Below are 24,628 nucleotides of genomic sequence, written 5' to 3' on the forward strand. Positions count from 1 at the left end.
TTTTGTGAGTGTGTATAGTGGGCTGTTTAGAGGATGACATTTGATCTGCAGACACAAACAAGCACGTGCAGAGGCTCCTTACCCTGCAGCTCCTCTTTCAAAATGTATTCTTTGCTTAGACAAACACACTTGCCTTGATTTTAGGAGAGGGAAGGGGAAGGCTCATTTGGTTGTTTGCAGGGTGAAGTGTGTCTGATTTTGCAATGGAACTCAGAGGGCGGTCTCACAGAGGCCAAGGGAGGAGAGAATTTCAAGGAGGAAGTAGGTGATTGCTGTTAGCATCTTCCGAGAGAAGCAGCACAGAGGGAAGGATGTGGCCACAAGGAAGTCACCCATTGGTGTCCTTTGAGAGTCCAGTTCTGGTAGGTTGTTGGGGATGGAAGACTCTGGCTGCCAAGGGTGCAGAAGGGAAGAGATGGTGGGAAAACAGAGGCAACAGACTTAGATTCCTTGTATGAGACATTTGGCTGGGAAAGTCTGGAGAAAAAAATTTAAAAGCACGCATATAAAACAAATACATTCTTATTGTAAAAGATTCAAACAATTTAGAGACACATAGAAGAAACCACGTAAGGCCCCTCTCCCTTTTTGTCTTAGCCACACTCCCTAGTGCAAGGAAGAGACGTGCGCTCTTCTAATCCTTGGTAAGCATTTTAGAGAGGGGGTGAGATTCATGCCGATGTCAGGCTTGAGTGCAAAGAGCAAGCACAGAAGGAAGACAGGAGATTTGACGTAGGCATGAATGTGTGCGAGTGCATGGGTGCAGTACGTGTGGTTTTGTGTGTGTGGGCATACACCTACATAGGTGTATGCCCACACACACCAGGAGAGAGGATCAAGACACCAGCTCTTCCTCTCACAAGGACAGGAAGGCACAGAGAATTCATGTAGCACCAATGTCTTGAGATGAGGGTCAGGGTCTCTTAAGGTGCCTTCTGTCTGTTCAGATCAGGTGAAGGTGGGGTCTGGAAGAGCGGTCTGAAGAGGCTGCCAAGGAGACACTATCCGGGTGTTCACAAGAAATAAAAGTGAGAAGTGCTGGGCAGAACGAAAGCATGAATCCGGGTGCAGAGCTGGACTTTGTAATGGCCCCACTCTGCGGTTCTGCATTGTGCCTGGGCAGCACCGGTGGCCTGAGAGCCGAGCAAGCGGACAGTGGGAGAGAGGTAGCATCCGGGTGGAGCGTGTCGCACAGGTGTGACAGAGGTGGGGCTGAGGGAGCTGCAAGCATGGCAGGGGTGCTCGGGAGGTTTGACTCTGGGGATGGGGCAGGGGAGGCAGGGCCATAAAGCCAGGAGGAGGCTAATGGGTTGAGTGCAGCAAGAGTGAGAGAGCAAAGGAGTAAGAGAAATGATAAGTTAGCAGCCTGCGTTCAGAGAGGGGGACATGGAGTTGGAACATTTCAAAGCCAGCTCTTGAATTAATGGCATTCATGTTCAACTAGCTATGGAATTTCAGGTGTAATATATCAATCAGATAAAAGCAACAAATCATGCCAGTGCCTACTGTGGCATATCAGCCCCCATCCCTCAAATTTATCAACATTTCTGTGTTATTATTTAAGGGTCCCTTAGAAAGTATCGTTTCTGAAATCAATATGTATCCAAATGGCACCTATTTGGAGAAGTCTCAATTCCTCTTTGATACCGAATATTACTGTTGCTCTCTGACTTGTGAAATCCTTTTATTCTGCTAGAGCTGACACGACTTGAATTTCTCCTAAGTCAAAAATGACTCAAGGTGAGTCTTTGTGTGATCCCTCGCTTTTGTTTGATAGAACCTGGTGGTGACATCTGTTGAGCTACCCATGTCGACCCCTGAGCTACGCATAGAATCACTACACGTTTTCATTTTAGGCTCCTGCTTTGGCTTGTTTGGACAGGACACAAAATATAAACTTATTCTTTTCTTGCAGTCTTTCCTCTTCTCTCTGCTCCAGAGGGGTCCTGGCTCTGCTTTCTCACTGTCAGCCCCCCTTCCCCACCTGGGCGAGGGGTCTGCCCTCACCGAGTAGTTCTCTGAGCTTTGGAGGCCCTGATAACATTGAAGGATGCCTAGATGGGCAGCACATGAAAGGAGGTTTTCTAGGACTTTTGAAGTCAAGGATGTGAGAATAGCTGTACTTGCACGTTAGGAGAGATGGGGGACTTGTACTGATGTGGATAGTATGTGCCCTTCGGAGTAATTGAGAGATACTAATGAGGTACTTGAGTCGGCTTGAGATTACTTGCTGGTGGTTTTCTTTGACTGTGATACCTCTTTGTGACTGTACCACCTGGGTCTTAGTGTCAATAGGACTACTCTAGAACCACTTTCCAGTCAAGAGTGGACAGGACTAAAAAGGGAGTATCCCTGGACCGCTGCAGTAACATGAGCAGATGCAGTGATTGCCCATAGGAAAACAGAGACACTGAGACTGATGACACAACGCCATTTCCTTATGGTGGTTGTTTTTCACATGACCTCCTTGCCTATGGTCTTCTTTTGGGAATGAATTTACTTTGTGTTCCAGAACTTAATACACAATTTTCCACTTCCCTAAAATTTTATTAAGTGCTTTATGGAAAAATTTGTGGAAGGTCTAATTTTCCAAGTTGTCGGCTGTGCAGAATAATGACCGCATGCTTTTTCATCTAGTTTCATGCTGTTATTTATACAAAGAGGTGGTTGGTTTGCATTCCAATTAGGCATATGTGAAAACTGGAAATGTTTTTTTCTTCTACAGTTTTAGATATAAAGCAACATTGTTGTTCTATTTCAGTGCTGTTCCGTAAAAATATAACGTGAGCCATATCTGTAATTTAAATTTTCTAGTAGCCACATAATAATGTGTAAAAAGAATTGAGTGAAATAGATTTTAATAATATATATTGTTTAACCCAATTTGCCCCAAATAATATCATTTTGACATGAAATGAATTTGCAGTTATTAATGTAATATTTTGCATTCTTTATTTTGTACTAAGTCTACGATATCTGGTGTGTATTAACACGTATAGCACATATCAATTCAGACTATCCACATTATAAGTGCTAGATAGCCATATGTGGCTAGTGGTTACCATATTGACCAGCACAGGTCTATTTAATAGTCATGATTACTTGGGTACCAGTGTGGCTGCTATGTTCTTCCTGATTTGTTGAGCATGTTTGTTGTAATCTGAATGAGATCGCTCATGGGAGTGGCAGAAAATTGTTTAGTCATTTATTATTATTATTTTTTTAAATTATAAAATGTATTTTATTTCTGGTTATAATAAATCGTTTTTGTCTATTGGTCACTGGACATAAATGAAGCAGAGGAGAACTCAATATGTGAGTTACATCCAAGTAATAGAGGCGAACATGAAAAATAGTTTTTAAAAAAATATTTTATTTTATTTTATTTTGTCAATATACAATGTGGTTGATTATTGTGGCCAATTACCGAAACCTCCCTCCCACCTCCCTCTCCCCCCTTCCTCCCAACAATGTTCTTTCTGTATGCTTGTTGTATCAATTTCAAGGAATTGTAATTGTTATGTCTTCTCCCCCCGCTGCCCCCCCCCCCGGTTTTTTGTTTATTTATTTATTTATTTTTAGCTCCCACAAATAAGTGAGAACAGGTGATATTTCTCTCTCTGTTCCTGACTTGTTTCACTTAATATAATTCTTTCTAGGTCCACCCATGTCATTGCAAATGGCAATATTTCATTCTTTTTTATAGCTGAGTAGTATTCCATTGTGTAGATGTACCACATTTTCCATATCCACTCATCTGATGATGGACATTTGGGCTGGTTCCAACTCTTAAGCTATAATAACCAAAACAGTATGGTACTGGCATATAAACAGACACACTGATCAATGGAATAGAATAGAGAATCCAGAAATCAACCCACACACCTACAGCCATCTGATCTTTGACAAAGGCACCAGGCCTATACACTGGGGAAAAGACTGGCTCTTTAGCAAATGGTGCTGGGATAACTGGATATCCATATGCAGGAGAATGAAACTAGACCCATACCTTTCACCATACATTAAAGTCAACTCAAAATGGATTAAAGAATTAAATATACACCCTGAAACAATAAAACTTCTTAAAGAAAACATAGGAGAAACACTTCAGGAAATAGGACTGGACACAGACTTCATGAATATGACCCCAAAAGCACGGGCAACCAAAGGAAAAATAAACAAATGGGATTATATCAAACTAAAAAGCTTCTGCACAGCAAAAGAAACAATTAACAGAGTTAAAAGACAACCAACAGAGTGGGAGAAAATATTTGCAAAATATACATCTGACAAAGGATTAATATCCAGAATATACAAGGAACTGAAACAACTTTACAAGAAGAAAACAAGCAACCCAATTAAAAAATGGGCAAAAGAGCTAAGTAGGCATTTCTCTAAGGAAGATATACGAATGGCCAACAGACATATGAAAAAATGCTCAACATCACTCAGCATCCGGGAAATGCAAATCAAAACCACACTGAGATACCATCTAACCCCAGTTAGGATGGCTAAAATCCAAAAGATTCTGAACAATAAATGCTGGCGAGGTTGTGGAGAAAAAGGAACTCTCATACATTGCTGGTGGGACTGCAAAATGGTGCAGCCTCTATGGAAAATGGTATGGAGGTTCCTCAAACAATTGCAGATAGATCTACCATATGACCCAGCTATCCCACTTTTGGGAATATACCCAGAGGAATGGAAATCATCAAGTCGAAGGTATACCTGTTCCCCAATGTTCATTGCAGCACTCTTTACAATAGCCAAGAGTTTAGTCACTTAGATGAATCATTCATTCATTTATTCATTCTTTTCATTCATTTGCTCACTCATTCAACCAACTCTGAGTACTATGTCTTATGCTATATTCTGGGGATACAAAAAGATTCAAGGAACAGTCCTTATTTATGACAAGAGCAAAGTCTAGTGGAGGAGACAAGCATGCAAACAAATAACTATAACTATAGCACAGTATGATAAAGCACTATAAAAGGAACATATAGAAACTTAGACAAAGTATTATGGGATTTATAGTTGGAAAAATTAGGTTAGAATTCTAGTGCACACCATACACTAAATTTTAATATTGCAAAAGCTCCAGAATAAAATATAAATGAACTTCTATATATTCTTAGAGGTAGAAAACTGTTTTTTTTTTCTTCTTCCTCTTTTTTTTTTCTTTTTTTAGTTTGGGATAAAATGTTAATGCAGAAAAGTAGAGTATAATAGCAATGTTAATTAATGTTTTGTCACATTTGTTTCAGATTTAAAAAAATGAAGTGAATAGATTTTCAGATTACGTGATGACTTCTTTGTAGCCTTTCAAAGTCCTTTTTCTTTCCTGCCTTTCCTAGAGGCAACAACTATTATGAATTTAATGTGTATTCCTTCAGTACATTTTGTGCTTCTACTGCAAATGGATGCATCTACAACAATGAACAGAATTACGTGGCATATTCTACATTTACACACATGGTATTTATTATACTGCATGCATTATCATTCATTTCCTTTTTTTTTTTTTTAACCCCATTCAGCATTGTAATTTTGAGATCTATCCATGGTGTTGCACATTGAAGCTGTAAGTAATTCCATGGTATAGCTATACTATATCCATTTTTTAAATGATGGACATTTAGTTTAGCTTTTTTCTCTTCAAATTTTCACTATTGCAAAAGTGTCTCAGTGGGCATTCCTATACAAGTTTTCTTGTACACATATAAGTGCATCTCTCTAGGGTATATACCTAGAAGTATGGGAAGGACCTACACAGTCTACAGGAAGGAATAAGGCCTTCTTGGACTGGGTTTGCTTCACAGATCTAGGACTAGTGACCTTCATGACTAGTTACTTATTATTTGTTATGATATTTGTTTCCTCATCTGTAAAATGAATATACTTACTGATTTACAGAATTATTATAAGGATTAGGTATAATTTATGAAAAGTGACTGGTGTACAGAAGTTGCTTAATAAATGATAACTGGTGACTCTGAGGACAACTATAACAACAGTGATGATAATGCAAGTGCACAGCATAGTGCTTGGTGTGTTCATCAGCACCTGTTGTATGGGTAGGTGGTTGGGTGAATGAATGGTTGAATAGATGAGTAAAGAATTCCAGTGGACTGGCTTCAGCCTTTGTCCTCTGTGACCTCATCCACATTTGATGTTAAAACACTCCACACATGCCTCCTCCCTTGCCTTTCAGGGCTCAGAAGTTTGCTGATTCTCCTTTCTCGCTGACTGTTCCTTCTCTCTTCCTTCTTGGCTTTTCCCTCCATATTTTCCTATTCTCTAAATGTGAACCATCCTCAAAGGCATATTCTTGAACTCTGCTTCTACTGCTCTCACGCTGGAGGATCTCATACTTTATTAAGTCTTCTATTATCACCCTTGTGTAGATAAAGTAGAGATGGCTTATCTAGACTCTGCCTTCTGGGCTTGCATTTCATAATATTTGCTTGTCAGAAGGATGTCCTGTTGAGTCTTTATATTGAACTTGCCATCTTCTGCCTGAAGCCCGCCTTCTTCCCCAGCTTGGGTATGCACGTTTGTGGTATGGCAGCTTTTCCTGGCTTCCAGAGGCTTGAAATGCCAGAGTCAATTCTGACTCCTTCATCTTCCTCCCACCATGTCCCAGTCAGTTGCTGATTGTGTAAATTCCATCTCTACATGTTCTTGCATCTGTTTCCAACCCTTTGTTTCCTCTCCCCTAGGCAGTATCCTGATTCAGGTCTTCTGTATGATTTCAGACCGTTCTCTAAAGGGAAGCACTTAAGATAATCCACTGAGTGTTAGAAGAAGACATTAGAACTTGTACACATACATGCATTTTTATCTCAATCTTTGAAATGTTCTGTTTTATAATGTAAATAATTTATTAATATATGTAAGATATATAATAACATTATTAGTAACATATATAAAATAATATATTAAATACCAAGAAACCTTAATGGCTTGAAAACAAACTCACTTGCCTATTCCTCAAGACATATAGTGCTGTGGACTGAGTGTCCCCCCTCAAACTCATTGAAGCTTGAATTGTGTCCCCCAAGTTTTATGTATTAGAAACTTGGCCCCCACTGTGACTGTTGGGAGGGTAGGAAATCCTATTATAGTAATTGAAAGGTGGGGCCTTGGGAAGGTGATTAGATTATAGGACCATGCTGTAGTGAATAGATTAATAATCGTGGTCAGTGGTGTGGTTCTGAGGGCTTTAAAAGGAGAGTGCATGAGGAACTATCCCTCTCTCTGCTCCACCATTTTCACAATGTGATGCACTGCTGTCACTGTTGCCACCACTAAGGCCTTCACCAGCTGTGTTCCCTGGACTTTGGATTTCCCAGCCTCAGAAACTGTAAGCAATAAATTTCATTTTCTTTATAAAATACCTCGTTCCATGTACTTTGTTATCAGCAATAGAAACAGACTAATACGCATGGAGTCCTCCTTTCTAGCATGGTAAGGCGATCCCTGACAACCTCTCTTGCACACACCGCAGGCTCTAGCCAAATCGAACTGCTCCTTGGACGCTTCCGTGTTCTCACTTCCTCTCCTGTACACCTTTGTTTGTATTGTTCTCTTGTCTTCCTCTCCATCTGCTGTAAGAAGCAGTATGTGTAGTGGTTAAGAGCAAGATGTACATACATTTTTATCTCACTTTTTAAAAAACGTTCTATTTTAAATAGGTTCAAATCTTGGTTTTGTCACTTTCTGGTAGTTTTATTTGGGCAAGTCATTGGTACTTCTGATCCTCTGCTTCCTCATCTGGAAAATAAGGATAGCAGCCCTCAGCTCACAGATTTGTTGCGATGAGTTGTTAGAAGCACACACGTGTTGAGCTGAGCAGCACGCCTGGCACATTCACGATGCCTGTGAGAGCAGCTGCTACTGCTCTGTTACTCTTTTCCAATATTGCTTGTCCAATTCTCCCAAGTGGCAAGATTGTGCAGAAAAGCAAAGGTTGTCACAACATAAAAATATTCACTAAAGAGCTTGCTGTTTATATGACCATTCTCTACTCAGATATCCCTCCCAGCATCATATGACTAACTCCTGCCCATCTTGACATCGTTGGTCTTTCTTTTTCAGTAGGATTGTCCAATGTTATTAATATCCAACAAAACAATGCAAATATAATGCAAAGCAAATGTAAAATAAAACTGTAAACTTTGCAAAATACGTCAGATATCATGAAGTCAATGCAAGTGATTCTAGAAAAATGCTGAAATCAAATACAAAGGCAATGACAAATGAGGATCTGGTGGATAAAGAGAAAATTGAATAGATATAAGTTCAGGTGCCTCAAAAAAGAGTGTTTAAAATATCAAAGGATTAAGAGAGAATTTGAGAGAAATTAATGAGCACTTTGAATATTTCTGCCAAAAGAAATCTTTTAAAAATATTTGGTCAGAGTACTTAAATAAATACTAAAAGCATTAACCATAAAAGAAATTATGGGTAGATCTTACTACATTAAAATTAAGAACGCCTGCTTCTTAAGAGAAACCATGAAGAAAGTCAGGCATAAACTTTATATATCTTTATATATCCAGAATATATAAAAATTATAATAAAGAAGACAATTCAGTAGAAAAATAGGAAAATAATGTATATTAACAGGCATTTCTCAGAAATGGTGAATAAACTTGAAAAAATGCACACCCTTATTTCACTAGCAGAAAACTGAAATATGTGACCATGTTGAGATACCATTTTACTGTTTCTAGAGGGACAGAAGTTAAGATGCTTGTATTAGTTACCTATCACTCCATTACAAAATACACAACAACATACAAAATAATGTAAGTTAGCAACTTAGCATACATTATCTCATAACTTTAGTGGATCAAGAGTCTAGATGTAGCTTAACTGGGTCCTTTGCTTAGGAATACCTGACAGTACTAAGTAATTGCAAGAATGAAAATCAATGGAAATTTTTATAAAACACCTTGGAAAATATGTTTACATTCTTATAAGGTTGAACTTTCATATATCTTTAAGATGCAGTAATTCCACTCCTATGTCTACATCTCAGAAAGACACTTACTTGTGAACTTGGGAACATGTACAAAAATATTCATAGCAACATTGTTCATAGCAACATTGTAAAAACAAAACTCTGGAAATAACCGGAATACCCACTGACAGGAGAATGGGCGAATGGTGGAATTCTCACCCAATGGACTATCAAATCATCTATATGAACAGAAACAATAACCATAAGATTGATGGTTCAATAAATTTTAGAACCATAATGTTGAAGAAAACAAGCAATTCAAAGAAAACTAGATGTACTTGGGTATATTTTATAAAGTTAAAAAAAAAAAGCAAAACTAATAATAGATATATTATATATATATGAGAAATTCAAGGCAGTGATGATAATAACAAGATTCAGAATGGGGCTTACATTGGATGATGGTGGCAGGTGTGTAGGCACAGGGATGGGATGAAGGGAGTACAGAGCTAGTGTCTTGGTATTGATAATCTTCTATTTCATAAGTTGGGTGATGAGTTTCTTATGAGCATTTATTTGATTATTATGCTTTATAACTATATATGCTACATATATTCCTTTGTATGATTGTTACATAATAAAAACTTAAGAAAATGTACAGTGGAAAGTCAAATATATGAAGGAAGTCAAATTGTACTGTAATGTTGTCAGTGACATCAAAAAACCCAATCATTTTAATGGGTTAATTGATTATTTGTTTGTTCCAATAAGTAGCATATTATTACAATTAAAGTATAAATTCTGTTAATTATAAGACAAATATACTTTTTATGAGTTTTAGAGCAGTTTTAGATAGGTTTTTTTAAAGGGAAAATAACTCGGTGATACTTTATGTTCTTTATTATTTATTATCTCCAAGTCCTTGCTTTGCTCCTTTTACCAAAAAATGCAAAACACAATACCATTGTGCATCTTAAGGGCTCCATTTGCCTTAAATAGGAAAAAAAAAATCTTTGAATAGCTAATTAAGATGAATATTTAAAAAAACACACATAAATGTGGTTTGGTTATGGAAGGAATCCATTTCTATGTTCCTGGTATAAAAGAAAAACCTGAGACCAGTTAAATTTAATGAAGTTTATTTGAGCAAGAAATAGGCTCTAGAATCCTGCAGCATTATTGGACCAAAAATGGTTCAGAATGTCCATCTCCAATGTGGTGAGCTATATTTATAACCAGAGAAACAGGAAATGACATACAGAGATCATTTGATTGGTATAGTTCTGTGTTTGCCTTATTTGGGCATAATTTGGCAGCTTTTATCCTGAGATTGGCTGAGGGTTTGGCTACTATGATTGGCTGAGGCTCAGTTGCTTGGTTATGAGGGTGTAGTCTTAAGTTACTTTACAACTTGCTTGCACATTAAACTAGGCTGCAGTTCACTATATACGGAAGTTAGCTTAGGCCCAATTTTATCGCCCAAGTATGCAGGCTGGTTTAGACCAAATTTATATAGAAATCAGTTTAGGCCAAATTGAACTCTGGTCATCTGATCCTAATCCACGAATCCTTGTAATTCACCTTCCATGCCCTATCCATGTTATCATTTGAATCTAGTGATCCAGCTTCAAGGACTGGCAGCCAGTGAGGCCTCTTCAATCCAAACCTTTGTAACCAGCAAAACCAAAAAAGAAGAGGCAAAATGTTAGATATTGAAATCAGAAAAGGTTTCCGGGGAATGAGGAGTTATGTCTGTCATCAGTTTTATAGACATACATCAATATCTATCAAATTCTCCCAAACAAGTTTCTGTATGATGTGCAGATAAAGTTTAGAAACGTAATCATCACAGAGACAATGGACACCATTTTAGATGGATCAACTTCAAGTGGCTTTGCCTATTAAATTTGTTCTTTGATGGTGAAGAGCTTTTCTGAACCATGAATACAAATATTACGACAGCTAATATTATGACTGCCCACCGAGATCTACCTGAAATACTTCCTTTGCTGAGGCCCGCCAAATAGCCATCATCTCTACTTTTGAATCTACCCACACACCACACACTACTCCTAGCACCTCTTTGGGGACCTGGCATTTACTCTGTCTTATAATGACTTACTTGTTTTTCCTTAAACGGATAGTAAGCTCCTTGTTCTGTACTTTACTTATCTTTGAATAAATCTAGCACAATCACATGCACAGAGCTGGTGCTAAATAAAGACTTAGCTGACTTGAATTTCTCTGGACCTATCTTGTTAATGGCTTTAACAAAAGTCAACACTATCATGATTTCATATGTGCAAATTTCTCACATACATTAAGTTGCCAGGTAAGGCACAAAGGTAAAGCAAGCAAACAGCCTTGGTAACAAAATCCAGGCTAGTCTAGGGAATTATGTACTTTGTACAGGATTTAATAGAAATAGATTTGCCTTTTGGAAATAAAAACCCTTGCGAAAAGATCCTCAAGAAAGTTTGCGTTGCTTGTATCAGAAAGTGCCAGAAGCATTTTTCTTATTGTTAGGAAAATGGTGAAGGTTAGTGCATGCAAATTTCTTACATGCCTCATAAAACACTTAATCATCTACATCCCAAGCCAAGAACCACTGTGTAACCAACTATTTCTCTGCTCATAAGGAACTCGGCTGTGTAATTCTGTTTCATCTCCAATTCCAACATCTCCCGCCCTCTCCAGGGGGCTTTACCACTTCATGACATCATAAACAAGACGGGTCCAGAGTTCAGTTTAGCTGACATTTTAGTTATAAAGCCAATAAACAAAAGAGCCCCAAGGTGTTAGCCGTTATTTTTCCTTTTCTAAAGCTAGATAGAAACATAATATGTTTACAGAGTTTCTAATTTATTTTCCTACTAATGAAAACAGGCATTTCCAGATAAATTAGGCAGTGTTCTGAATTTGCCTTTGTATATAGAAAGAAGCAATTTTGCTTAAAATTTTAAATCTGGCTTTAATCTTTTGTTAAGAATTATGGATGGAGGTTGGGGGGATGGAAAGAGGACTGAAACCAAGCAAAGAGGCAATAATGTATTGGCTTTTTAAAAAATTCTGGAAAAGAGTTATGTGTGCAATTAGGTTTTCTGTGTTTAAGGAGGCTGTTTAAAAAGCCAACACGTTATTTAGTTGAAGAATGTAGTTTGAGTTATGCTTGCATTTTCATATTTATATGTATCAGTAGGTACATGCACATACAAGTAGTGTTTTCAGAGTCAATTAATTTGAATACATTTACAAGTCTTATGAATTAAAAAAACAATTTGAAACTGCTTGAACTGTCAAAAAACCCTTATAAACATTTAACTGAGAGATCAAGATATACATCAAGTGATTTCCTGAGTTATGCACAATATACACAGTGAAAAAATTCAGCTCAAATTAATGAAACTCCCAGCACCAGCTCACTAGGGTGAATTATGTAAGCTCTGCTAACTGGAAGAAGTTATCCAGTAGTCTAACTCAAGTAAAAGTTCTCAACACAAATATATCTGTACCTCTATTGATGTATACTACTAAAATACAATGAGCATAGTTTGCTGACAATATAGTTGCAATCAACAGAATTATTGAACCCCTACAATGAGTAGAACACAACAGTAGGTATGTAGTACATACAGAAATCTCCATCGTAGTAGCCTTAAGGTCTCTTAATTCAGTTGGAGAGAGAGAATAGATTCATGAAGATTAAATACTGTAGGTAGTAATGTAGATGATGTCTGTTGACATTTTGAAAAAGATTTTCTGTATATTCTGTGAAGTAGGTTTTCTCAGAAGTAGTGGTTATGGTGTGTGTGTGTGTGTGTGTGTGTGTGTGTGTGTGTGTGTGTGTGTGTGTGTGTGTGTGTGTGTATACACATTTTAAATCAACCTTATCTTGAATCCATTGGGTGAGGCTTGGGCGAAGATGAAACGGCATCTCTTTTCTTGGAGTACCCTGCACTCAGGCATCTGAGTGGGTGGTTTTTGCCTGGTGGGCATAGATAAGTGTGTGTCTTGGGTCAGGAGGAAAGCTGCTGTTTCACATGAGTCAGCTAGTTCATGGTGAGTCAGTTATTCCTGATTCTTGCCCAAGCAAAGCGATGACTCCAGGGTGAGCAGAATCAATGCACTGGCATTTGCCAAACAGAGATTCAGATGAAAACAGAATAAATTAGTTCCTCTCAGTCAGTTATTGCTGCAGGTAGGCAAGCTGAGAAAGAAGGGGTGCTGAGGTGCACGTTGAATGTGAACTGCCTTCTGTTTTCAGCTGAAGATACAAAGCAAAAGACAGGGAGCATAAACAGACTGTGATCATAAAGCTGTAGTTTGGTGGGGAAAGGAGTTCTGTGAGCAACTCAATTTCTTCCTTTGAATTTTCCCCAGAGTTGTTCTGACTCTTATTTGCGTGGACTGTTCGGAATGTAGATTTTTAACTTATTGTAAGGTAAAATACAAATACCTGAAGTCTGAGTGATTCTGTATCTGGAGTTTCCAATATGGGGTTACAGACTGTCACCATGTAATGACAGCATTATTTGATGATAGTACTGCAATTAATTTCTCATCACTATACTCAGCCGATATTGACAATGAGATGTGCTGTTATCCAGCATAACTTGGCAGAGACTCTCGCAGCAAAAGAATCCATAACTGTGTCTGACAGTCTGTCCAACAGAGAGAATGGGATGTCTAGGAAGAGAATACCATTTCAAGGATGGACATAGTATGGTTAGTGCTCTCAAGATATGCTCAGCCAAAGAGAAAGTCTTTTGGTGTTAATAGTCTAGCTTTATTCCAGTGTAGCTGTTAATAAAATAATTTAAAGAGTGAGGTATGCTACAAAGTAATATTGATGTGCATTATGAACAAATTCTGAATAAATAAAGAAATGCCAACCCAAAGATGCAATCTTTTGTTGGTGGGGAAATAATAAACTCTTCATGATTTTCTTATGATGTTTCATTGACATATGGTGCTTCTAACCAAGTGACAAATTAATTGTCTAGGTTTAAAGAGAAATGGATGTGGCTTAATGAAGAAGGACAGGATATGTATTATAAGGCAGCTGGTTCTGCCACTGCTGGCTTATGGAGACAATATACATTGGACAGCTAATGAGTCTCTGTTGCATAAGATAGATTCTCTTTATAATAGAATCGCACGCTTTGTCTCTAAATGGGGTTATTATACACGCCATTGCACAATGTTTGAAGAGCTTGGTTGGCTCTTGCAGAGGGTTAGGAGAGAAATAAATTGGAAGACAATCGTACTTCAGACCTTCAATCCATCAAACACTCCATATTTATCTAAATTACTAGCACGTTTTCTCAAAATATAAATCTGTATGATACACATGGCTAGAATGTTAATGCTGACCAGAATTCACTTTGGTTTTATCAGTTAGGTTTTCTGCTGTAAGCACAGACCAAAACTCATGCATGCTGAAGCCTGGCGATGCATTCTAACCACTACCCCGCCGCCCATGCCCTTTGCATCTGCTCTCCAAGTGTTCCACTGTCTCTGTCGCTGAAGTTTCATTTGGTACTCCTTCCCCCCACCGGCACACACAGGCGTCCCTTGTCCTGGGTTATTCCATTCTCAGAGCTTGTCAACTTTGAATACTCAGACACTTGTAATGGTAATTCATTCAATGTCTTCACTTTGCTTCACACTCATGGGCCCTCACTGTTCAGTTGCTCAGTTATTCTTTAGAATAAATCCATTTCAATTCCTTTTACAGCCTTAAAAAAGCAGGAAGTGAAAGGAGACAAGATAAATGACATGACGCACTCCGTATCAGAAAACTGTGCTTCCTATTACAGGGCCTGGGCAGGGCTCATTCAAATGGTGTAGGTGAAGAGATGGAGAGGTAGAGTCACACTCTTACCTCTCATGTCTTCTAACCTACCTTTGAACCCAATTTCACCTTCTGTCTTGGTCCTTCTATTGATGTTTTTACACAGTCTTCAGGAATTCTGTAGCTCAGTTTGATGGAGATCTATTCAGGATGATAACATGTCTTTAAGCCCCAGAGGAAGTATTACTGAGAAAAGGGATGCTTGGGTATATCCTTACTTGGGTCTTGACTTGTCGAGGGTCTTTAGACACAACATTAATTCTGGTTGACCTTGGGATTCTCACCTATGAGTTGAGGTAACAATATTGGCTTCTTCCAGACTTTCTTCTCTGTGTCTCTCTCCTGTCTACCTACCAAGAGTAATTGAAAAGAATCACACCTATGAAACATTTCGAGGTTCTTGGAGTCAGATGGTCTTTTCGGTTTAAGACGTTATTATATCCCAAACCAGATGGCTTCCTCTTCATCACTGTGGGGTTCTTTACTTTTCAAGTCTGTCGGTACTCTGGAATAGGGAAAGATGAGCTGAAATGGGCAAACAGTTTCATGGGCTTCTCCACATATTTATTACCCTCTCCAAAAGGAATCTTGAAGCCTTGTCAGAAGTGTTATTTTTCCAACAGAGCAGACATTAAGTGGCTATAGAAAATAAACTCACCTCCTGATACCGTTCTCATTGCTTGCTATATCCACTTACTGTGAAGATTACATTGTAAGGTGTGACAAGGAGGTGGTGTACAGCGAGGGGAATATCACCACTTTGTTATTAAATTTGTCCAAGTTTTCTTCTTTAGTGCAGGCTTTTGGGTTTCCTTGCCATTTCTGGAATTATTTCTTAAATGGTGGGTATTATTTTTATATGTGTTCCTCCAGAAGCTTTTTCCATCCAACTCCTTTTCAAGTTGCATATACTCTTCTGTATGTAGAGCTACATTATTTGTAAATTTCTTTAATTCGGCCAGGGAAAAGTAAAAACTAAAGTGGTAAAAATGACTTGTTAACGAATCTTCTTTTCCCTTTTTTTTTTTTTTTTAAATGATTTTTATGTTCTCTGGCAAAAACATGTTATTTGATGACAATGCTAAAAATACTTAGCTCTAGGTAAAAGTTAGTTTCCATTTGACTGGATGTTTCATTTAATGAGAGGGCTTGTACCTATCAGACTTTTTCTCTTTAACATAATTACCTTAAAGAAATAAATATGTACAGAGACTAATGAGTAGACACACTAGTCTTTATCAATATTTGTTCAGATTATTGCACTTTGAAGATGTGGGAATCTAGAATTGAGGTGCTTTAGAGATAAATCTTTGCTTGTATGTAATATCTTTAGTTCAAGGATCTGAAAGCACATTACAAGCAATTAAACCCTAGGATACAAATGGGAATTCTATTTTACTTATTGTTTAAGTTACGGAATTATAATTTGCTTTGGGTTCCTAGGAAATCCTTTCTTCTAGTTCTACAAATTTGCAGATTTTAGTTTTCCTGGGTTTTTACCTATATTCCCTTAAACCATTTCAGATCTCTTTTCTTACCATGTCATCATATTTCTTAAAAGCCTCACTTTCTTTACTTCTTTCTGATTTGTTCTTCCACCTGTGTACTCTTGCTTCCCAAATCTTACTGCCACCCTTCTGACCGAGGTCAGCGGTGACAGCCTCATAACTCACTCCAGAGGTGGTTTGCAGTCCTCGTCTTGTTTTTTCTCTTTACCTCATTTGATGTCACGGAATCATTCCGCCCTCTTTTGACACCTGCCTTTCCTTGGTTTGGGGCACGTGTCGTTGCTCTCCCTCACTTTCCTTCTCTGGTCTTCCTCTTTACTCACTCCTTCTGTTCTTGTTCTCTCCGAGGTCTGGTTGTTCTAACCCAACTTGCCCTTCAATTCTCAACTCTGTGCCGACGTTTCAGTTCCTCTCCTGGATGTCCCACGGGTCCTCGAGCTCAGCATGTCCCAGTCCACTGGCTGGCCGTCACATTCACCCTTTCTCTTCCCAGCACCTGCTCCTCTTTGGCCTCCTCCATTCCCACTACCTTCACCCCCCGCCCTCTCCCGACCCCAGCTGCACACATTAGAGACTTGGGTGTCATCTTTGCTGCTTCCTCTTCCTTCCTCACTTGTCAGATCACACAAATCCCACTGATTCCACCTCCGAGATGTCTTCCCATCACCTACCTTCCTTCCTAGGTTCTTCACCTCTGCTCGTCCCTGGGCAGTCTCTTCACTCTGTTCTCTGCTTTGCTGCCAGAGTTATCGTTCTAAAGAGAAATATAGGAATGGCTCATCCCCAGCTCCAAACTGCCTGAAGGGTGTGGTCCCAGCCTATGAGCCCAGCCTCTTCCTTCTGCTTGTCCCTCCTCCCGCTCCTTGTCCCTGCTGAGCCAGACTCACTGCTCCCCTGTCCCATCACTGAACCTTGCCTTTTTTCTCTTTGCTTGGCGGGAACTCCTACTCATTCTTCAAGGGGCAATTCAACTGACATTTTTGCAAAACCTCCCCCAACTCCTCCAACCAGCTGCTGCCTGCTTTTTACGGGTGACAACACTTTGTCCAGATTTTCGATCACTGCCCTTGTCTCAGTCATGTGATCATATGTTCAGGTGGAGAGGAACTTTCTCTTCCTCATTTGTCTTATTATTTGTATCCAGATGCTGGGCAGGCCCTCGGCCCCTGATGAGGGTTGCTCTGATGTAGGACTGAATGAATCTGCGAGTGAATGTATCAGTGTGGAGCTGCGAAGTAACTCAGGTTGTTCCCACATCATCCTGGTCGGCTGTTACAGACACTTCCCTTGTTTTGACGGGGCTGCTCATCTCTGCTCATGGTTATGTTCTCTACCAGGAGAAGGAGAAGCTGTACATGGAACTAAAGCACATCTTGGCCCGGCAGCCTGGGCCTGAGGCTGCGGAGCAGCTACAGATCTACCGACACACGCTGCGGGAGAAGACCAAGCAGCTTAAAGTAAGTGGTAGCCTCTGCTCCGTCCTGGACCAAGGGCAGCATCACTCTGGGAAATGCACCTGCACGTGTCCAGTGTCTTGACATGATGAGCTGGTCTCCTGAATGCCACTCTCCACTGGGATTGGCTGTCACAGAGTTCCAGTCCCGGGAGGAACAGGGCATATCTCAGAGCCAGCCCTCTCCTCCTAGGGTATTAGACAGCACAATTCTCCATTTCCAGAAAGAGGTGGGTTGAGCAAGAGAGGAAAGAGTTGGGGAGAGGATGATGGCAATGAAATGGAAATTTGGGGGAGAGGGTTTGTGTGGATGATCTCAAGATGATTTAGAGGACTTGGATGGTACAGAGGAACAGAGGAAACATTCTAACACCACTGTCCAACTGAAGTGGACACTGTGTCAAAGCACGTTTCTGCTATTCCCTTACATCTGAAATAAACGTTTGCAAGCTCAAGCTGCTCCCCAGTCCCAGGGCCTGACTTCATGACCATCTATCAAATACGTAGCCATGAAAGAGAAATAAAATTATGCAAGAATTTTGTTAGCATAGTTCCCTTCTAAGTAATATAACCTCATTTGGGGAGATGGGTTGTTTTACTATTATATGTGCCTCTTTAAAGTTTTCTTAATAATTGTGTGTATGATCACGCTATATTTTGAGCTTTACTTCCTAGGCGAGTACTTAGATATTCTTGGCATGTCGTGGAAGTTTTACACACACACACACACATCCACAGAATGCAGTACATGCCAGCTGAATTCTGGCACTTACTTGCCCAATGAGGGTAATAATTGTTGCCTTCCTGCCCACAGCAAAATAGATGCCACCCTACTAGTATAGAACTAACCCTTTCCAAAATAGGACGTTGTAAAGTTGCATCCTTTTACTTAAAAAGGGCAGATGAAAGAGAATTCCAATTAGAACATTAATTTTCAACTTATCACTCTAAATGTTTATTTCTTGTGAATATCCTGAGACATAATTTGAGTTTTGCATAAGGTGTACTCTTTTGATTATTTTGTTCCTTTAAGCAATTGAATATTTCAAACAAAATAAAACATTATTTTCTTGTTTTCTCAGGGGTGGGTATAGATTAGAAAAGCACATCTCTGTCTCATCCACACTTAGCTCTGGATTGCATTAAATGGCTCACAGGAGCCTTTTGCTACTTTAACCCTTTATCTCCGGAAATCCAGATTTTTGTTCATAATAAAACATGACCCCTCGTGGAAGAGGTTCAGAGATGGGTGGTACTGAGCATCTCTGCCAGTTTGTCCTCATTGTCTGGCCTCTTTTAGGAAATTCCCCATTCATTGTTTAAAAACAGTGTCTTTACTCCTAAGAGTTTAACTATTGAGACAGGTTTTCTTCCAACATGAAAATCACATTCTTTAGCTCATGATAGTATAGTCAGAATCATTTTCACAGCTACTAGGAGGAAAGACTTCAGAGGCAGATGAACACAAAAGACGAAGATCTCCCTTTTATGCAAGTCTTTAAAACAGAGAGCAAGAGGAAAAATAAATGGAGTCTATTTCATGCCCCTTAGAACAACAGCCTTTTCTCCCCTTGGTTTTGGTGGGGAGCACACCCTAGCTTGGGCATGCTTTATGTACTCTTCAGTTGAGTAAATCCCTATCTTCTTGTCTAGCCCGAGACCAGTAGCATCTATTGAACACAGCCATGGAACGAGGTGATAATCAGGCTTCTTAGTATAGCCCCTCACATTATTATGCCCTCCCATGTATATGTCACAGCCGCCTGCTTCTCAGAGCTAAGAGTCGCAGTGCTGGGGTAAAGGGAGAGCCTGTGAATAATCAGAGAGAATACAATAAAGAGGTGATAGAAATTTAGCAGAACAACCACCTTGGAAAACACATAAATTGAATGCTTTGTTAGTGGTGGTGGCAGGATAATTTCAGAATAATTTTTACCATAATCTTCAGATGAATCATACTCCCTAGTGATATTTTTCTTGAATACTTTTTAAAAAAGACTTTTAAAGCAATTTTAGACTGCATGTCTGGGGTTTTTTCTGTCTCTATTCACAATATTCCTTGAAACACATTACACCATTCATCTGTGAGCCTGTTTGAATGTTGCCTGATATCTCTCCTTTTAAAGCACGGGAATGATATTTCATTTAAGTTTGTCACTTGATTATGAGTTGGTCATCAGGCAGGTTTTTACCTAGATTTGGACCTTGAGCCTGTGGCAGCATGCAGATTAACTGTTAGACCTGGGCATTGTCATGCAGCTCCAGTCCCACTGAGGTGAATGGTAGCAGATAAAAAGGATTTTTCAGAAAAGGATGTTGTCTCGCTGCATATCTTTTGTTAATGCTGCTCTGTTTGCCATGTTAGGTTTTGTCTTCAGAACTGAATATGTATGAATCACAGAGCCAAGAATATAAGTATGAGATCGAGAAACTTACCAATGAACTGATGAATTTAAAGAAGAAATACCTGGCTCAGAAACGTAAAGAACAAATACAGAAGTAAGAATTAGTCAAATGTGCCTGTTATCCACTCATAAGAAAATATTTGGTGAACAGTCAGAGTTGCAAATTTCACTGGGGTAAACTAAGTCAGAGGGTAAACAAATGACATTCTACATGTCAGTAACTGGTTGCATGTGAAAGCAAAATTAGTGTGTCATCCAGTGCTGAGGCCCCTCCTTAAGACCCTTAGAGGGATCCGCTAATATCTGCTCATTGGTGGATCTTACTTGGAGCAGAGAATGTGATTTTCCCTTATACTCTTCTCATGGTTTGGAAATAATCACGCCATAAATGTGTTTACAAATGAGGCTCAAAATAAGCCTTGTACAGGCTGAAGCATATTTACATTTAGAAATATACTTTTGCTAAGGGGGTGGAGCTTGGTAAAGCTGTCTTTTTCTTTTTTCTTTTCTTTTCTTTTTAAAAGATGACCGGTAAGGGGATCTTAACCCTTGTCTTGGTGTTGTCAGCACCACACTCTCCCAAGTGAGCCAACCGGCCATCCCTATATGGGATCCGAACTCGTGGCCTTGGCGCCATCAGCACCACACTCTCCCGAGTGAGCCAGGGGCCGGCCCCTAAAGCTGTTTTTTTCTAATAGCACAGCTGTACCACTGTCATTGCAAGCAGTTCATCTATGTTCTAAATAAACTCTCCCTGAACCATCTTCTATGTTGAGACTACCTTCAGTACCTGCTGTGGGCTGTTGACATGAGCTGTTATTCTTCTAGAGATGATAATGCAGATATGAGGTTTACATTTTGGGTTTCAGGATGCCTACATTTTGGAAAGTAAATGTTCTCTTCATGTTGCTAGTATTCTTTGCCTCATCTCAGGGTGAGAGGGGGTCCCACATGAATCAGTGGGTTTGAAACTTGATTTGGCTGCATGGCATTGCCAAAATCATCCAGTTAATTCTGTAGTGACTCAAATTATGGGTTGAAAGTCATATTTGATATTTCATCCACATGGACATTTCAGGGACATGGTGAAATATGGTTTGAGTGCATCTGCCTATGATTGGTTGGTGGCAAACAGCTATATAAAGTAACCGGATGCAAATTCATTTGCCAGTAAAAATCTGCCCTTCTTGTAAATTAGAATATTCCCCTATTCCACATGTGGATGCCAGATCCTTGCTATAATTTAGATGTGAGTCTTAATGTGTGGGTCTAGCAGCTATCTGATTCACAATTGCTAGTGAGATTTATTGAACATGCAGGTTCCCAGGCCCTATTTCCAGATATTTAGCTTCAGCAGGCTCTGGAGGAACCTTAGAAATTTGCAATTTAACAAGGCTCTCAGGTGATTTTCATGCACAGTGACGTTTGAGAACCACCGATGTTAATTAATATGGGAATTAAACAAATGTCGGAGTGGAAACACCATAGGTTTCTTTTAGGATACCAAGTTTGTGCTTATAAAATGTCAACGTGGCTAGTTTCCACATGAGGCAGGTGGCAGCTCAGTGATCTTCAAGCTTTTTGATCACACACACAGAGAAATAAAACATGTTGAACTCACAGACCCCCCCATATATATGCATATATTTTTTAAAATAAAATTTTTATTTTAGAGTAATTTTAGATTTATCTCCAATATATTTTAACTTGTAAATCACATGCAGATACTGTGGTCAGTTTGTGAATAACTATTAGTAAAGCGTAATTTTTAATTTTTAAAGATAGAAGAATAGAATCTCTGATATCTTCTTTCTGCCCCCGGTGGGTCATCTCATTCATCTTCTAGAGTTCACGCACTCCATTTTGAGACCAGTGGTCTAGTGTACACAGTTGCACACAGCTGGCCTGGCTGAACGGTTAATTATCTTTCTATAGCTGATCAACTTTCCTGCCTTGGCCCTGGGATTTGGCCTAGTCTTTGCTGACCTTACCGATCCTCACTCCCCCCTACCCCCATCCCCACCCCCACTCCCATAGTTTGCCTGACATAGGGAGCACGATGAGCCACCCAGCCCTTCTCCATGGCCAGTCACTAGACTGCCGCAGCTGAATGCCACTGCGGCTATTTGCATTTAAATGAATTACAATGAAATCAAATTAAAAATTCAGTTCCTCAGTTTCACAGCCATATTTCAAGTGCTTAATAGCCATGTGTGGCAGGGGGCTAGGTATGGAGCTTCTCCAGCATGGTGGAAAGTTCTACCAGACAGCACTGCTCTAGACTCTTGGCTGTTGTTACCTGTCCTCTTCTTGCCCTTAAATGTTCACTACTGGTAGCCATTCTGAACTGGTTAGGGTTTTATTGGTGCTTCCATCTACTTGGGGATCCATAAACTGGTAGACAGAGAGATGAGTTAATAGGAGAACAGCAGAAAAGATTAAGGTGCTGAAGAAAAATACGTAGAGGCAAGAACAGAAGTGCTGAGATGGTTCAGACTGGGAGGAAGAAGGCTGATGGAGCCATTATAATGGTCTATAAATACATTAAAAAGATAATATAAAGGAGACAGTATTCCCATTAGTCAGCTTAGAGCAAGCCAGAAGCATTAAGCTTAAGCTCCTTCAGAAATGGAGATTCAGGTTATTTAAGGCAAAGGAGGGTGGGGGAGGGGAGCTCTGCCTGCCTCTAACACCAGCCAGGAGCCAGACAAGTTGCCAAAGTGCATGAAGGAATCCTCTTTGCTGGATCCACTCAAGGCTAAAGCTTATGTGCTATTTATGGAGGATGGTTTTTCACAATAATGAAATCAATTCTGCTAAGAGACAGTTGGGTTGATTAACCGATCCTCTACAGGTTCTTTCCGAATGGAATAATTTAGAATAATCTCTGTGGATGTTCTTCTCATACATGCCCTTTATGAAATACCAACTCATATTATTTTTATCTCCTTTCATTTTTCTCCAACACCCTTTCTGTCATGTTCAGGTCCCCACCTGCACCTCCACCTGCCCCTGACTCCCCTATCCTGGACCACCAGCCTGCTAGAGCCTGCAGTCAGATTCTTTTCCAAAAGGCACAATTCATTCCCCTAGAGTAAATCATTGTTGTCCAGCCTAATTGGTTTTGGTCTTAGCAGTTTGCTTAATTTTTGTTGTTTACAGGGATCCCACAGGTGTTTTCTATAAGACCCCTAATTACACAATAGGTAACTTGTGTAAATCTAAGTTATCTCTGCAGGAAACCTGAGTAGTGTGTGTATGTGTGTGTGTACATGTGTGCCCATGTATGTATATTTAAAGGAGATCCATATAGACGATACACTGTAGATTTTAGAGTAGAACTCCCTTGATCTGTTGCCAAAAATACTATTTAATTTATCTTTCCCAGCTTTTCTTGCATCTTAAACTATTTCTAGTAATAACTGTCGCTTGTCTAGAGTTACAGGAAAATCTGTATTTTATAAATGTCCAAGTTTGATGAAGTTACATTGTCTGTAGTAAATATTTATAAGTTTCCACCAGAACTTCAGAATATAAAAGTTGATAAATGATGAATTACTCTTTATAATTGAGCCAAGAGAAAGATTATTCTGATTGATCTTTGGAACAAAACAAATGTTTTATATAACAAGAAGATGATTACAAGTCAGAAGCCACCAAATCCACACTATCTGGGTTATAATGAGGTCTTCTGTCCATATCAGGATCAACATTAGGAGAGCACATTTCACATTTACTTGCCTTCCCCCTCATTCTATGTATTATCAGCAAACACCTAATTAGATTCAAACAACAACCATGTCTAAAACTAGAAGTTTTAATCAAAGTAGTTTTCAGTGGCTGACTCACCCTAGGAACTCAGAGAACACCAAACTTAGAAGAGAAAAAAGACGTTAAGTGTGCTAACTTTTCATCTCTCTTACAGAAACACGGACAGAATGCCAACGGATAATGTTTTCTCAATGGCCAAACCAACCGGACCTCGTTTTACGGGGGGTGGATTTTCCCTCAACAAGTCATCCAGCGTGAAGTCCTAACTTGGAGCTGCTGGCTGGGTCCAGTTGAACAGTTCATGAAATTTGCTCTGGACCATTTTGGAGAAATCTCTTTCATATCCTTTGGATTGCAGATATCTAGAAAAATCAGGTGCTCAGATTCCAGAATGGAAAGATACCATAGTCATGAACATATGAGAATGATGACATTTTGCCTGGTCCACGTGGATATTAACAGATTGTAATTCTGTCTGTTCAATTAGGCTGACCCATTGCATGAAGCAGACCTTTTATTACTACCACAATGATTGATTTGAAATGCACCAGATATAGAAGACACTTTATATGGGTGAAACTTTGGATCTTAATTTCTCTGTAGACACTGGTGCACTTGGAGGTTTTATATTTAAAAAATATTTTTTGAAATACAATGCATCCCTTTTTA

At 39.3% G+C, this 24,628-nt stretch overlaps 1 protein-coding gene across 1 annotated transcript in view; it reads left to right on the top strand.

The window, feature by feature from the left end:
• Positions 1-24,225, top strand: part of CFAP58 (cilia and flagella associated protein 58) — a 106,758-nt gene extending 82,533 nt beyond the window's left edge. Inside the window, exons 16-18 of the mRNA XM_063101605.1 lie at positions 17,668-17,787; positions 20,149-20,282; positions 24,114-24,225. Of these exons, the coding sequence (XP_062957675.1) occupies positions 17,668-17,787; positions 20,149-20,282; positions 24,114-24,225 (366 nt within the window). The remainder of the gene's footprint in view (positions 1-17,667; positions 17,788-20,148; positions 20,283-24,113) is intronic.
• Positions 24,226-24,628: the final 403 nt, after the last annotated feature.

Source organism: Cynocephalus volans, chromosome 7, assembly GCF_027409185.1.
Source record: "Cynocephalus volans isolate mCynVol1 chromosome 7, mCynVol1.pri, whole genome shotgun sequence".
In the NCBI taxonomy this organism is placed as follows: domain Eukaryota; kingdom Metazoa; phylum Chordata; class Mammalia; order Dermoptera; family Cynocephalidae; genus Cynocephalus; species Cynocephalus volans.